Source organism: Phaenicophaeus curvirostris, chromosome 7, assembly GCF_032191515.1.
Source record: "Phaenicophaeus curvirostris isolate KB17595 chromosome 7, BPBGC_Pcur_1.0, whole genome shotgun sequence".
NCBI classification, from domain to species: domain Eukaryota; kingdom Metazoa; phylum Chordata; class Aves; order Cuculiformes; family Cuculidae; genus Phaenicophaeus; species Phaenicophaeus curvirostris.
In genome coordinates, this window is record NC_091398.1 from 21,089,128 (window position 1) to 21,106,600 (window position 17,473).

General features: G+C 40.6%; 1 protein-coding gene across 1 annotated transcript in view; it reads right to left on the reverse strand.

Moving 5' to 3' along the window:
- The window catches only part of PPIG (peptidylprolyl isomerase G), a 28,246-nt gene extending 12,246 nt beyond the window's left edge, over nt 1–16,000 (reverse strand). The window contains exons 1-8 of the mRNA XM_069861152.1: nt 15,821–16,000; nt 7,359–7,438; nt 7,198–7,272; nt 4,930–5,037; nt 4,459–4,503; nt 2,461–2,548; nt 1,353–1,382; nt 1,123–1,262 (exon numbers count right to left, since the gene is read on the reverse strand). Coding sequence (XP_069717253.1) covers nt 1,123–1,262; nt 1,353–1,382; nt 2,461–2,548; nt 4,459–4,503; nt 4,930–5,037; nt 7,198–7,272; nt 7,359–7,419 — 547 coding nt within the window. The 5' untranslated portion in view covers nt 7,420–7,438; nt 15,821–16,000. The remainder of the gene's footprint in view (nt 1–1,122; nt 1,263–1,352; nt 1,383–2,460; nt 2,549–4,458; nt 4,504–4,929; nt 5,038–7,197; nt 7,273–7,358; nt 7,439–15,820) is intronic.
- Nucleotides 16,001–17,473: the final 1,473 nt, after the last annotated feature.

A 17,473-nucleotide genomic window follows, 5' to 3' on the forward strand; every position in this document is an offset into this window, starting at 1 on the left:
CACGAACACACATATAGAGTGGTTATCTCACCACACTAGCTTCATCCATTCTGTATCCGTACTAGTTTATTTTCTTTTTCAATCCATGCATTTTCTGACAAATACCACACTCCTGAGTGCTGTCCATGTTCTAACTCATAGGCCACTCTGTGTGTTAATCTAAGAAGTTCTAGAACCTTTTAGAAGTCAGGATCCATAAGACCATAAAATAACTTTGTTTGGCATACTGAGGTATTGAGATCACTTCAAACTCCAAAGTCATTCTGCTAGACACCACAACAGGTCAACACAGAACTCCATCAAAAAGTACAAAACCCATGAAGCTCAAGTGTGAATGTCTGTATTTTCCTTAGGCCAAAGAAACCATTATTCTTGTCTTGTGCTTCAACATTCTTGGTGCAACCCTTCACAGTACGTATAAGCAGAAGGTGCTATGAATGAAAAAGCATGATGATGCCTATCAGAGTTCCTACCAAACCTACATCCTAGGTTTCCTCTAATGACTTTCTCCAGAGTGACAGCAACATCTTAGATGGAGCCTTATTTTGTAAGAGAAGGAGAATCCAATCTCCAATGTTCAGCTTTAGAATGGCAGAGCAGGGCATCCCTTCCAGAAAGAAAGGCAGGTTCTGTCATATTCCTGTTAAAGAATGTAGTATTACAGTAACTTTAAAAGGGTATCTGCTAAAGTGCAATTCCAGGCTTTTCTCCTGGAATGCACTTTAGCAGATACCCTTTTAAAGTTACTGTAATACTACATTCTTTAACAGGAATATGACAGAACCTAGCCTTTCTTTCTGGAAGGGATAGCCAGTCTGCCACTTCTAACAGCACGTACTTTGGAGCAAGTGGCTTCTCCTTCTCTTACAAAATAAGGCTCCATCTAAGACTGTAGAAGTCACTCTGGAGAAAGCATATATGATGTTTCTTTACCGTCCTCTGCATCAACACCTTTTAACTTTTTCAGAAGACAAACTGTACTGCAACATTATTCACCTGTTCACCAATTGTCTCTCCATCTATCACAAGTTCCTAAGTACTTTTACAAGAAACTGACAAGGAAGAAAATGTGCAAAATTACCTCACAGTTTGCATCTATGTAAATGTGCAGTTCAACTTTACCTTTGGATTTTGGAATCAACTCTCCACAACTCAGTATGCGTACTTCAGCATATGGTTTACTGGATGCATCCGTTTTCTGATTTTCTATTTCTCTCACAACTTCCTGACCTGAGATGACTTGCCCAAAAACAACATGATGTCTGAAGATTTTAAACAAAAGTAAGAATTCTTAGTATTTCATTTTCTCCAGGCAGTTCCCAAACAAACATAAGAAGATAAGAAATATTTACCCATCTAAGTGAGGTGTAGGTTTAGTTGTTCTGTTTCCAGATTTTAATTGAAAGAGAAAAACAAAGTCAGTATTAGTGAAAAGCAGTCTGTTGAATACGCATGTGAAAACGTAGTTTTTAGTGAACGAAACTGAATAAAACCAATATATATAATTCTAAGTTAATATGTAGTTAAAAATATTCAACATATTATACATTAAACTACCTATTCAATTCATTACTTTATTGCATTTTATTGAACAAAAACACACACATTTTTAGACAGCATCCTCAGGCAGGATATATTAAGTGTTGTATTTATTAACTTATATACATCCTATCGGGAATGGATATTAAAAAAAAAAAAAAAAATCGAGCCAACTGTCTCAGAGAAGGAAAACTGCAAATAACCTTCTACACATTAGAAAACTATCAGAAATCAAAGGAAGAAAAAAACCATCTCTATATACATATTATTTGACATAAAACTTTCAGCTTTCCCCTACACCAGCATTACTGAGGCAGAGAGATATCAGCCATGGCAAAATTAAACAACTGGCATAATGACAGTAACGACCAGTTAGTTAGAAATTTCCAAATACAGCTCTAGTGGTGAGCAACATCCACACATCACCATGTCAACTCCTTAAAACAAGGCTAAGAACGATGTATTTAAAGAATGTTTTCATTAGATAGATTTAAGAGGAGTCTACTGCAATGTATTTTAAGAATTTAAATTTTAAATGTAAATGAGACTGCATTGCAAAATTATTTTGTGACAAAAAAATCCTACTGCTTTTCTTCATCCAGACAACACTTATTGGAAGAAAGTGCTAAGAGTTCTACAGGGAACTAACACGTTTGCTGTATTGCCCAAGTTGGAACACAGTTACTGAAAACTACCAGAAAGCTCTTTTGCACAGACAATAGACACTAAACACAGAAATGATAAAAATAGTCAGCCTCCATAAACAGGGCATTAGGAAAATAGCTACTTTCATGCAACTCTAAAAAAAATGCCAGCTTAGGGTCTGCATAAGACCCAAATATATCTACAATATTTAAAAGGATTACCTTTACAGCTTACAAATGGCAAACCACACACGTTTCAGGACAGTACAATACTTACATGAAGAACTGTGAACCATTTGTATCTTTCCCTCGGTTGGCCATTGAAAGGAGAAATTCTTTGTTGTGCTTTACAGCAAAGCTTTCATCTAAAGAAAGTGTTTTCAGTTACTTTAAATATACCACATATGGCTCAACAAATGCTATAATCTGAGTAAACTCAATCTTACTTAACAAAACTGCTTGTCATGTCAATAAAAAGTTGTATGAAAAATAGATATAAAATAACTGTTTTTAAGATATATTATTCCTACTGTTCTAAATAATGCAATTTACTAACAATAAATACTAATTGTTTATAGCCTGAGGGAAAAAAACTAAGAAAAAAACAGTATTCTCATTTAAGAGACTTGTTTCTTAACAACAATAGCAGATACCTCATCATTTTAAATCGTTGCTCTTTCTATTCTGCACATACTGATCATCGTCTCTTTGGAACAGAAGTTTTTTGGCTGTGCATTAAAAAACCTTTCATTTTCAGACAGTTTTGTTGTTTTCTTATTTTCTAACACACATAGATATCCATTTTGATAGCAACCCCAAGCAATTTGTTTGTCAGACACATACAAAATTATCAAGCTCGCCATCACAAAGATAAGTTTAACTTGACTTCTGATGAGCAAGTCATGGTCACAGTTCAAACTAAATCCCAATGAAACCGTGAAATGTAATCATTGCTCTTCATTTAAGATATCTGTAAGAGATTATCCTATCTCCCTCGTATCCCAAAACAGTATAAAGGTTGTTGGAGGATCCTAATTCTTCAGACAGAGGAAGTTTGCTCAATAGTATTTAGACACAAGTGGCAGGAGCAAACATCAACAAAGAAGAAAAGTAGGCTATAGTTTCCCATCACAGTGTCACTGGCAGTGAAAAGGAGAGTCCCCATCACTCTCCAGTCACCTGTACAACTCTTCTCTGACACAGCATCAAGTGACAATCTAATCCTGTGGCGAGTTGGTTAAGGGAGCCATGAAAACATACTCCAAGTTGAACCTGCTTGCCTTGCAAATGCCAGAAGGCAGGCAGCGGTTTGCTCCCTCTGCCCTCTCCGCCAACCAGAGATTTCCCAAAACGCAGTTACTCAGTTGTGTTGGTTCTGATGCTGCCAAACTATTAAATGGGGTCCACACACTAACATGGAAATAAATACTTTTCTTTGATTCAATGGTCTTTGGGCATTTCAGCAGGCTGAATCAGCTGAAAGCTTGATCTGAGAGTGCAAGGTAAGACCTCCTCTCTCTTGGCAGTTGCAAACTATTGATTCAACTCAAGGTCTGCTACGAAATCACAGCCTGGCCCTACACAAATAATGAATAATTCTTTTGATTGCTGCAAGCTCAGACAAGAGCCAATACTAAAATAAAAGTGTCTGGGAAAAGGGAGAAGCATAACCACTCCTGCTGGTTGCAATGAGCCACCACATGGGTTTAGATGTGATGCAGAAACTGGTCCAACAAACACAGAGATGCTCTGCTACACTCTGGACAAATGCCAACTGAAAAACACACTGGAGTGCAGAAGAGGAAGAACTTCTGCAACACAGACTGATAAAAAAACAAAACCCAGGACTGTGAGAAAACTGATGGCCTCTATCATTGATTCCTCTTGGATTCAGGAAAGCAGGGCTTTATGCTTTCTTTTACAGAAACACTTGCAAGAAATCCCAACTATCATGCCTTTTTCCTTTTCACTGGAAAAAACAACTCTCAACTTTTAGCTAGCTGCTAAAGGCAAAAGAGTATGTTTAAAAACAGTCATAAAAATGTACATCTAGGAAAACAAACCCAAAGGAGTTCAGTTTTATTTTTATTAATTAAAAAGGTTTGTATCTTAAAAGTAAAACAAAGTAATTTAAACTGTACTGTCAAAGGTCTGTAAGACCACACAAAATCTTAATAAAAACAAAGGAGTTCAGATTTACAGAACAGAGACTACAGAATGTAGAGGCAATTGTTTATAGTAACACCAAAATAGAGCAGACTGATAAAATTCTTACCTTCAAAAAAGCCACCATAAATGGATTCTCCTCCCCTGCCATTTCCTTTGAAGAGGAAAAGTGAAAATTACAACTTACTGTAGTGATTAACAGTCATATTATGGGAAGGTGCTTAAATTTATTATTTTCTTATTATTTTATTTTTTTATTATTTTATTATTTATGCTTAAGCATAAAATACTGATCTAACTGCATCCAAGTTACTGACATAATTCTTCAAGATATGCAAAGACTATCAAGATGCATCTTTTATTGAAAGTACTTAGCACTCTGTGTACTGAGACAATGGAGCAGAAGTGTGTGTACACACATGTTTAAGTCTATTATGCAGGTTTTCATGTAAAGGTTCTCATAAAAGAGAAAAAGCAGTTGGATCACAGAATAACTGATTAAGTAAATGATGCTACACAGAACTCCTGTAATATTCTATGACATAAGCATTAAAGTTCCCTTCAAAGATTTGCATCATACCTTCACTGAAGTCACCTCCTTGGATCATAAAATCTTTCACAACCCTGTGAAACAGACAACTTTTGTAATGCAATGGCTTTTGGGTGGATTTTCCTGTACCCTTTTCACCTAAAGGAGGAGTAACAAAAACCAGAATTACTCTTTGTACCTGTGGAATCTTCATTACAAAAGAGTGCTATGTAAGCACTTAATCAAAATCTACTAAGCTCTGAAAAATTAGTTTCTTAGGCAGACACATACCTATAATACTAATAAGGAACTAGGATTTAAGAAAGCAGAGCAGAAACCACCTTCTGTCTCTACAGTCATACCGAAATAACTCCTTACTGACATTAGAACACAACTCTGATCTCTTCCACACAGACTGACTGAAACTAAACAGCCCATTTAGGTTTAAGACAACCTGCATTGCTCAGAAGCATGTAAGAAACACTCGGATCTTCAGTTACAACATGGCAAGGCTAAGGTACCACAAAAATTCATAAAAACAGGCAGGGGGGCAGGAGGGAAGGAGAAGGAACCTCATTCCCTTCCCTGCTCGTAATTACAACTGTCATGTTCCTCCCTTATCTCAGCTCTGGTGCTCAAGATGAACAAGCAGACTCTGCTTCAGCTACAGCACTATCTATTTTCCCTGGTTCCTTCAAACTGACAAGATACCTGCTGACTTAGCAAGACAAATGGCTCACGGTGGGTCCTGTGAATTGCAGAGCCAACCTCAAGGCAGTACAGAGTACTCAGTGGGAGTATGTTGCAAGGAAAATTATGTCTTCCCCTCAGCCCTGACAAACCACTAGACTCTATCTTCCTATGATCTTATTCGGAGCTAAACTGGCAGCTTTCGTTAATAGCTGCTGCCTCTGAACTTATCTGTAAGAGCCTGGTGCCTCCACATCAATCTAACTAGCTAGAAAAAAAACACTTGATATGAATCTTGATAAATGTTAACGTGTTTAATGTACGTATGCCAGGAAAACACAAAGCTGTTGATTCCTGTTTTAAGAAAACAGCAGAAACTTTTCAAAACCAGTTGAAAAAATGAGTAAGGAAAACAAAACCAAAATTTGAGTTAATTTGCTGATGATTAATATCATAAGCATTCTGTCCATATACTTTCCTCACTATTCTTAAATACAGTAAAGCAGCAATGTAGTTCAGTATCTGAATTTGATTTGGAATGTCAGCAACTAAGTATGAACTTAGTAGTGACTGTTTCTGACCTGAAATGCTATTGAAAGACTTCAAGTCAAAAATTTAAAGCACCAGCAGAAAATAACACCTTTATGCAATAAATCTGACTTTGGACAGTTGACAGCAGATCAAGAATGCTACATGCCGATGATAACATACTCATCCATTAAAAAAGAATCACTTTAAAGTTCAAATTTGTTAACAAATTTTGATAATCTGATTTTGTGGTAGTAAACCATGTCAGCTCAGGTAATAGCTACACTCCTGCAGTCATCATGAATGGCACACTAAGTGCTGTAGCTAACTTGACACAAATGTAATTACGCACTCACGTCTGATTCAGATCATATTAGTACTGCTGAGTGATTCAGTACTAACAGCTATAGAGCCTTGACCTGAAAAACAACAGAGCTGGGAGGAAAAGTAGAAAATGCTGAAGACAGTTATATATGATGTTTCTGTATTCACAAAATTATTCTTGTTATAACAAATTTAAGTTTTGCTAAACTGTCAACATTTTCAACAAAAGCATGCAGTCTACAGGATGATAATTCTGCTTGGAAATGCCTCCAGGAGAAAACCATCTCAAAAACTTATTCAAGAAATAATCCGAATGCCAATACAAGTGGAAATCACCAATCTCCATCAATGAAGAAAAACTAAAATGAAGAAAAAACCTTAATGAATACTGGAAATACCTTTCAAAATAGCTCAATGTATCATAAGACTGAAGAGCAAGTCTGCATGGTTGACCTCTTACCGGCTACCTTTCAACACTGGATGTTATATAATGTGAACAGTAATATCTCTGCTAGTAACAGAAAATCAGCTTACTGTGTCCGTATTTAAAGTTGATTAGTACATACTCCCTGCACTATACTAAGCCAAAGCTACCACTGCTTTGATGCTACAACTGTGTATATGAGAAATCAGCTAAATCTCTGGAGATAGCAAGAACCAATGCTTTACGCACTTAATGTTATACCTAAGAAAATATCAGGGACAATAACACACATATCAAACTAGCTAACATGGTATTACATTAAAAATTATAAATAAAATTAAAAAACTACAAACCGGTGCAAAGGCAGCGAAAATTCTCACATGTCTTTGGACACACATCTGAAAACAGTTCAAAGACCACTCTTCCAGCTAGGAAAAAAAAAAAAGGCAATATTTATTATGAATATACTCATCTTATATGAATACCATGTTACTGAACAGATATTTTTTCTTACCAGGTACATTGTTGATGGCTATGTCAAAAAAGCAACGAGGTCTCTGGACCTTTACTCCCATGGCTTCAAAAATACAAATGCTGTAAGTAATAAAAATAGAATTTAGTTCTTCCTTTTGGGTAGTAAAACTATGTGTAAGTCACTGCACCAGATATTAGAAAAAGAACAAAAACTGCAGAAAAGCAAACCTCCAAAAAACCGACCATAAGTACTTTTAAAGGTTCAGAAAATGCAAAGTGTTTTAGGTAGTTTTCATATTTTTGTAGACTCAAATGAGGGATTATATTCCTGGTTGCTGCAATAGTACGAAATTTGAGTGCCATACTTCAGATGAGGAAATACAACAAGAAAATAATTTAAGGTATGGGGATAATAAAGCTTGAAGTCTTCTTGCTATCCAGATGGTGCAGGCAACTACCTAAGTTGTCTGCTCCTAGAACACTATATCCTAGGTAAAATAAGCATATATAATAGAGGGGGGGGGGGAAAATCAGCTTTAAGACCAAACCATTTGTTTGAGTGCTCTCAAACTTCTTGCAACTGCTTAAAAAGATTAATTTGCAGTCCCTGTTAGGCTCAGCTTTAGTGGCCGAGGAGGCTGCCATCTCCACACGCCAACCCACCCCTCCTCTGGTCAGGATTACCAGCTTCAGGTCAGGCCTCTTCTCCTCAGGAGCACATCAGCTGCTGCAGTCTACAGCTCAGTTCAGTTCACCTCAGTTACTATTAACTACCCGGGCCATGAACTGTAGCTGCTCAAGAGAACACACGGCTTGTCTAGGAGCACAGAAAGGTGAGCAGATGAACTTCAATTGCTATATGCGAGTGAGAACTGCGCAAGGCATGCAGGCAAACATTCTGAAATACCAGACCCTTTGCTACAAATAAAGGGAATGGTCAAAGAGTGGAAAATAACTTGTTACAGCTTGACAAATTACCAACATACGGTCATGTTAAGACTTAAGCATTCAATTTCTTGGGAATATATTTCCTGGATTCCTGTCACTGAAGTTATCAGGAGCTGCTCTAATTAGGATCCAAACTATTCTACATTATAAAAATACAAGTATGTAGCTCTTCTGCAATTACTGCTCAGTTAAATGATTTTGGTTTTTTATTGTTTCTTTTCCTTTTATGCCATTGCTTATCTCTTCTTAGTCACCATTCCTGGAGGTATTTAAAAGATACACAGAGATGGTGCTTAGGGATTCCGGTTAGTGGTGGGCTTCATAGTGCTCAGTTTACAGTTTGACTCAAAGATGTTACGGATCTTTTCCAACGCAGATGATTATGATTCTCTATCAAGAATTTTAATGCCACTTTCCCCTTATCTTTGAGTAAATAAACCCCTTTATTTTCATGTAACAAGCAATGTCTTAATCTCATTTGCATCTCTAGCCCTCCAACATCACATGTAATCATGACATTCTTTTCTTCTTCTGAAGCCCCATTCCCTTAAATTACTTCAGAGAGAAAAAAAAACAATGACAGCAAAAGGATCCCCAAGACTGCAGGTACCTTTTCCAGAATCTGGAATATAATCCGTAAATTTTCAGTTCTAATTATTTTTTATTGCCAGAAACCACTACTCAAATCTAGTTGACGTACTGCATACATCTCTCCTAGAACTTCACCCATTGCTGTGCCACAGAAAAGCCTTGAAAAATTCAATTGTCGCCATCTGTCACTCTCAGCTTATGAACAAGAGGCAATAAGAAATCAAAAGACAGCAGTGTAATCATGTTAGTCTATATCCTCTCTACTTGAGCTCACTGTCACTCCTAACATTTTGCCAAGATTACACAGTGAAAATCACAAGAACAATGCAGGACTGATTCAAATTAAATACCACTCAGTCGTTTATCATTCATGTGATTTTTAGCTTGAGAGACTTTGCAAACACGCAGAATCTCACTAGACATCCTCTTAGCTGTATAATGAATATATTAACGCACATCAGCCAGAAACTCAAAAGCAGCAGGCTTGCCTCAGTCTGCTTGCTTATCTCCCTGAGCTACCAATTCTCTTCCAACACCACTATCACTGAGCCATACAACAAATTTAATCCCCAGGCAGAGAAACTAACAGAGAACACACCTGCAGCCGAAAACTGTCATGTTGTTGGGTAAGAGAAGTCTGACCAGCTCATTTGGCTGCTGCTGCACAAACTCTGGTGGCAGCATGAGCAAGGGGAGGGAGATGGGGCAGGTAGGAGGGGACAGACTGCTTCCAGGACTGAGACCAGCCCCAAGAACCCACATCAACCCACCCTGTCAGCAGCACAACAGACACTACACAGCTGCATGGAGCCACAGGGGGCATTTTTTTCCTAGGAAACCTCTCAATAAATGCTGCAATAAATATTGTTTCGTGGTAGAACTGACAGTTTTAACTGAGCTGAGACATCTAGAGACCAGTATTTCCACAACCGATCGATTGATTGTACCCAAACTTTAAACATTTAACTGTGGAGCTTAAGTGAGGCTGGATTTAACTCCTGCTTTACAGGCAACCTGCTAGAGAAATGCAAAGGTATGCCTTAACATTTATATACAACATTTTAGCCAAAATAGATGCAAACTATCTTAATATGTGACAATTTTTATATCAAACATTGATAATTACTGAAGCTAAATTGCAAAATAAATGTCAATACACCTAGAGCAGTCAAATTTTAACTGTTTCATAGAGAACAGGGTGGGAGAAAGGAGAAAAAGAATTTACCTAAATCCATATTCTCACCAGTTTGATATTTTTCTAACTCTACATTGTCTCATGAACCATGGAACAAATGAAGTTTAGTCCATGTTCTGAACATTACCTCTAGCGTTCCTTGCACTTTACTCAAATCCTCCAATAACATCCTCTAAATACTGGCTGCACTTGGTTCCCAAGTTACATCAACAGGTAAGGGTCAGTATGAACACCCTGACACGACAACACCAGGCCAAATAAATGCATCAAACCTTGGAGCTGATGTTGCCTAGTAAACCAAGCTAAAGTCAGTGACATTTATCCTACCTACAAGGCAAGTGAGCATTTCCACCCCAACATACTTACGTATCCTTTGCACAGTTCTATCTCAGACAGACCTCATGAATTGTTAGAGGGAAAACCACTGAGTTACAAACGATCCATAAACTGTTAACTTCAACTCAAGTAGTACTTAACACATTCTTGCACATACTGATCATTTAAAACTTGGCTGTATTAAAAGCAAGTACCTGGCATATGAATGTTAAACACAGAAACAACAAAGAAAACCAATTGGGAAATACCAAGAATAAAGTCAGAAAATTATGAGTAGAGCTCAATAGAGCAACACATCTAGTAACAATAGAGATAACATGGCTTGTGTATTCTGATTTTGAAATTTATTTTCAATTAGAATGCAGGTACTATTAATACTTGACTTTTTTTTATTATGAATTTGATGGAATTTTACTAGTGATAGAAACAGGATTTTAAATTCAATCCAAAAGTTGGTCACTACACATGCACACAAAAACATGCTATGCAGAAGGGCAATCTTGAGAAGTCAGCTCACTTCTTCCTTCCAAGACTCTATAAGAAAGGACAATATAACAACCCAAGCACTATCCTGAAATGCCATTCATCATTCTCAGCCACCTCCTGTTTAAAAGAGCCTCTTACCAAGTAGAAGGTACACTAAAAGGCCAAACAAACCCACCAACCACAACAAAAAAACCACTTCAGTATATCTAACAAAAAGAGGCCCAACTGTTTTACTTCTGAAAGTAGAATTACATTTCAGCTTAGAGTATGTTCATGTTTATTGACAAATACACTAAAAATAGTCAGTCTTGTCAGAACAGCTGCATCTACAGCAGATGCATCACCAGCTGCATCAGGGTTCCCATCCCTTCAAACCTCCATCAGCCTCCTAGTTTTATTCAAATATTTGCAGGATAAAGCTGGCCAATTCACAGCTAGGCTGCAGCCAGCTGTTCTCCTTCAAAATTATCTGTGCCAATGGAAAAAAACCATTTTAAACTGTTCACAAGCATCTCTCTGCCAGAGATCACTCATAGGCTTAAAGATACATCTGGGGAAATTCTTTTCCACATCACCTGTGCTAGCAAGGATCTGGTAATAATACCACTTCATAGAAACTATCTCCTTTTCTCTGAAATGGGTTCAAAAGCACTCACAGATGCACACCAATTGAAGTATCAATGTGTCATGCATCTCAAGAGCTGATGACAAGCAGCAATAAAGCAGTATTTCCTCATTTTATGAGGGGGGGAAAAAACACCACCTTTACTTTTAACTATGCTGAACAAGGTCACTGGATTACTTATTTGTTTCAGTCCGTGCACAGGACAGAAGAGATGTGGAGCAAAGACATATTCCATAGGAAGAAAAATATACGTATTGTACCCTATTCCTTCACTTCTTTCTGTCATCAACAGCTCTCCCCTATTTTTAATTTCTCCTTGATCTTGCCTTTATAATTGTAAACTGATGCAAGGAAACAAATACCTTCTGCGTTGGTCTTCCTTCAATGTCCAAATGAAGTGAACAATAAATAAATTTACATTCCTAGCATTTTGTTTCAGGCCATCTACAGACACAGGAAGACAAAACTACATTGATTTATATTGCAAAGACAGCCACTTGGAATCTTTAGAAATATATTTTTAAGCAAAATCTTGAGTCCAGGAAATGCAAATGCACAAAGCGAATACAGAACATAAATCACACTTGCTAAGGCTGTGCTTCCAGTCGCTTGAAGCCAATATAAATATCAGCTGATACTCAAATGGAGGGCTGATACATCCATGTGTTCTGCTTTCATACAGGTGCCTGCTTAGCTGCATAAAACCCACCCTTTCCTCCCACCTCCAAGAAAAGATTTGGCAGGAACACATCAGTTTAAAGTGACGGTAGAGCCATAGACTAAAAGCATTACATGCTTGTTTCACTGTGAAGTAAACTGGAAATGAATTTATAATGGTGAAATGGGAGACATGAAACTTCATTCCTATCTCCATTCCTGTGTCAGAGCTTCCAGCTGTGTTAGGATGATCCTAAAGGTGTGAACATTGAAAATCCGACCAGCCCAACTCTCTATCATTCCTTCAGCATTTTCCCCAAACACCATCATCTTTACCCCTGTGTTTCACCACCAAAAAACTCTGAATTAGCAGCAATGACAACTAAGGAGGTTTTTTTTTCCATCTTTCTAATCAGCAGCACAGGATGTTTGTTGTCAGCAGACTTAGAAATAAGGTACTACACCTGAACATATTTCAAGTTTTGGATGCCATCTTTGTGTTCTACACAAGTTTATGAAACTTACGCAGGAAGACTTTCTACTGATCATCAGAAATCACACATTAAGGGTTTTCAACCTGACTCTGTCTTCTAATGGTATTCAGAAGGAAAAATCCAATGATAAGAAACTTAACATTTCTGCAAGCAAACTGTGACTGACACCACTTTCCACGCTTCTCTAGAATAATTCTACAAGTCCTTCTAGGACTACTGAACACAGCATTTTCTCCCCCTAAAAAAGAAATCCAATTAAAAGATACCTGGCAATATCAACCATTGCTTTCCACGGACAGGAGGCAACAGCTTGCTGTTCTCTTAGAGGCATTTAAGAAAATACCATTCCCTGATAGATCGTGACTAAATATGCACTACTTACTTCTAACACTACTGCACCGCACAGTTTATTTACATCACTTTCAGTATGATTTTTTGCAATTATTAACATGAATTTAGTCATCTTGTACTAACAAGGAATACACACCCAGCTATAACATTTCAGCTGGGAGAACATAAAATTCAGCAGAGAAGGTGTTAACTTTCTCTTAAACTACTGAAACAGAAATACAGGCTGCTGTTAGACCATGCCCTTTATTTTCCTAGGAGAACCTTACAATGAAATAGATGTTAAAATATCCAACCACATTCTTGTCAATAGAAAGTAAAAAGCTTTGTTTTCAAAAGGTAATTGTTTCTACTACCTAATTTATGCAGAAAGTACTTTTTTTTTCCCATTAAGACTTGTGAAATAAATACAGGTGTTTCCTACCAGGTTTGCACATAAGTACGTACCTGCCTTGATTTCACTGCTCCCTCACAAGCAGCAAAGAAATATATCCATTTTGATTCTAATATTCATAACCAGAAAGCGGATTACAATAGCCCTGAAAACACAACTTATAATATAAAATGTATTATAGAGTCATAGAATGTTTTGGGTTGGAAAGGACCTTACAGAACATCCAGTTTCAATCCCCCTGCCACGGGCAGTGATGCCTTGCTCCTCATCCAACCAAATCTCATCTAACCTGGCCTTGAAAACACCTGCAGGAATGAGGCATCCGCAACTTCTCTGGGCAAGCCATTCCTGTGCCTCACCACCCTCACAATAAAATGCTATTTTAGGCAAATTTTAGCATTGCGTGAAAGGGAAGAAGCATTTAAAGGGTCTACTGTAATCTCCAAGCCTTATCCATTAGCATCCCCAAACTAAAGTTCTGAACTGCAATCCCATCCTACCCCTGTTACTGAAGATGAGAATAAGGCAAAACCATGCAACAGCAGCAGAAATAGTTCTTAATGCTGACCCATATTTGCCAATCATAATGAAAAAGCTTGTTCCATAATCATTTGGTTTTATGTTCTCTGCCTTTCTCTACTACTTTAGCTCTAGTTCCATTCCCCACCTCATCTCATCCTCCTACCTAAACTACACTCCAATAGAAGACGGACAGATCTGCTCCCTGGCACTCACTGACTCTGCTTCCAAACGGAAGCTGGCTCCTAAATGCACATGCCATGGAGGAATGAAGTGGTAGTGGAGACATTATGCTGCAGCAGAGCAGAAGCCTCCATTGCAGTACATATTCTTCACTCTGAATTCCCTCACAATCCAAAGATTTTCTGAAATCCTCAGGGGAAAAAAAACCCTTTTCATAACAGCTTGATGGCTCCTTAGCTAACTTTAAAGAAAAAAAATGTTTCACAGAAGAAGACTGGAAAAATGATGAATCTTAAAAAGGCATACAGTCCCATAGAGCACTCTCAGAGGATAATTATGTTATTATATTCTTTGCATGTTCCCCTCCAGATCTACTTCACATATAGGAAACTAGGCATGTTCCAAGATCTTTATAAAAGCTGATAAACTAAGCCCTGTGAGTTGAGATAAACTAATGTTTCATAAATCATGAGGAAATTCCATATTTTTATCATGGCAACACCTAAAAATTTGAGTCATGCTGGACCTTAAAGCACTAACAAATGGGAATAGTGAAACAAAGTGGGAGATAAAACGATAAAGCAAAAAAAAACCCAACCAAAACTAAAAACATTCCAGACGTCCTAAGAACACCCTCTCTGCAGGCAATATGGAACAAAAACATGAAAAACTAAACATTCTCTCAGAAAAAAAGGAACATCTTAGGAAACAGACTGTGCAAAAGAAGTGTCTCATGTTCCTCTTTAAAAAGGTTTCAGATGATTACTATAATATAATTAATGAGTCAAACATCAGACAACTAGCAAAAGTGACTTCTTTATCATTGTTACTGAAGATACTTTCCCAATTGTGACTGAATTGTAAGGCAATGTTTAGCACTACAGTAGATATCTTGTCCACAGTTTAAATCATAGAATAAGAGAACAGTTTTGTGGCCATCTCCCACTGGATCAGGTTGCTCAAAGCCTCATCCAACCTGGCCTTGAACCCTTCCAGTAACAGGGCAGGCACGACTTGGCCTCACCACCCTCATGGGAAAAAGCTTCTTCCTAATATCTAACCCAAATCTCTCCTCTTTCAGTAAAAAACTGTTACTCCTTGTCCTAGCACTACATCTTCTTCTCCTAAGCCTCCTCAATGACTCCCAAGTACAATTACATACGCACTGTACTTAAAAGTCTGGTCGTGGCTGCAAAATAAACGAGCACGAAACTTGTTAGGTGTAACAACCTCTGAAGCGCCTTAGGAAATCCCGACGGGAGAGGCAGGGGACCTTCCCGCCGGCCACGGCAACTCCCGTAGGCTCCGCTTCCCTGGGAGAGGCCTGCGGAGGGGAGGAGAACATGTGGCACGCAGACAGCCCGGTTCCTTCCTCTAGGGGAGGGAGGGCTCATTCAAACTCCCGAGCAGGCACCGAGCAGGACCCGGGAGGCCGAGCAGGACCCGGGCCGGCTCTGCTGCGGGCGGGCAGCCCCAGGCCACCGCCGCCGCCTCGCCCCCTCGTCCCGCCGCGCTCGGGCCCCGCTCTCCGGGGTTCCGGACGGCCCCTCGGGGCGGCGCTGGGCGCCCCGGCCCGGCCGGGCCTGCGCGGGGCAGAGGCGCGTGTGCGGGCGGCCCGCGGCTCGGGTCCCGCCGCCTCCGCCCCCCACAAGCCCCCGGCGTCCCCGCTGCAGCCCGGGCCGCTGCCCGCGACCGGCCGCGCGGCGAGGGCGGCGGCGACACTCACCCCGCTGGCGGCCCGCGTCGCCCCGCGCCCTCAGCGCCTCGCCGCCATGTTAGAGCTGGTGCGGCACGGACTGCGTCAGTGGAAGGAAGGGGCGGGCGGGCCGGGGCGGGGCGGCGTGGGGAGCGCGGAGACGGGAGAAGCGGCCCCCAAGCCCGGGACGTGCAGGAGCGGGGGTCGGCGGCCCCGGTGCAGCCCTACTGGGCCGCGGGGCTGCTCGGGAGCGCCCGGAGCGGGGAACGGAGCGACCCCCGCCTCACGACCCTCAGCCGCCGAGCCACGCCCCTTACCGCGGGTAGCCACGCCCCCTGCGGAATAAACCACGCCCCCCGCAGTGGAAACCCACGTCCCCTCGCGCCGCCAAACCACGCCCCCTTCATTAGCAAAGCACGGGTCGATAAACCACGCCCCCTCGCCGCTAAGCCACGCCCCTTCCCGCCACCAACCACGCCCCTCTGCAACGGCAACACACGTCTCGTTAACAAGCCACGCCCCCTCTACAAAGCCACGCCCCCTTCGCGCCAGGCCACGCCCTGTCTCCACGCCCACTTCTAGGACACTCCCCCCGCCCAGCCGCTTCCCAGCCAAGCGAAGGGCCCGGGAAATGGCCGAGGGGTGCGTGAACGGCACGTTCGAACGGCACTAGTTGGGCTTCGGGTCCCTGCAGCAGGGCCAGTCGCTCTCCGTTTGGGGCTGGGAAGAACCGAAGTGGGAATTAAGACCAACTGCGTGGAAAGTTCTGATAATCCTAACGCGTGTGCATCTGTTGCCATTCAAAGTTAATTTTAGTTTGTGTTAAAAACAGGGATGTGGCAGTTCATGACAAAGCACGAAGCTGTGGGCACCTCCAGCATTAACTGGGACTCTCACAGCAGTAGGAACCTCCTTGGAAGGTGCTGTGATTCAGACCCACGATACTGGGACTGGTGGCGGAGGAGTAGGAACGGGAATGACAGTCCTGGGGCTGGCTGTCAAGAAGTCTGTTGGAAGCAGGGAAACACAGTTTCTCCTGGATTTCTGGGAAAAAAAAAAATTGAGAAATGGGCCCCTCTGAGTTCTGAAATCCTGATGAAGCTGGTGACTGCTCTTTGGTAAATCAACACTGGCTTCAGCACAGCAAGCTTTGATAAATCTTGTCTTCCCCTACACGTCTAGCTTAATATGTAAGGTAATTTTACCCAGCATTTTTAATTTGTTTTAGGCATTATTAATTGATTTCATCCAAATGTACTTGACAAGTCACAAGTAAAAAGTTTAGCGAAGTCCTTACTCTCAGTCTGTGTTCTGTGGGCATGGGGAGGTCTCACAAGTTGTGTGGATGACACCAATTCCTTCCTTTTCTCCTTTAACCAAGCTGGGTGCTGGACTTCGCCACTTCAGCATCTCTCACCGAGGTCAGCACTGGCAGACACTTTGCACCCGCACGGGCTGGCAGCCACAGCTCTGTGCCGTGGGAGAGAGGCCCTGCCCCACAGGCCATCAGAGAACCATAGAATCGTAGAATGGGTTGAGTTTAAGCGTGCAGCCAAGCAGGAGGCTCCAGTAGCATATTGGATCTCTTTCAGTATGCCAGTCCTTCTTTTTGTTATCATATCTACATGTAACAAAACAAAGGCAGAACACAGCTTCTTAAATTTTGAGTTTGATCCTTCATCA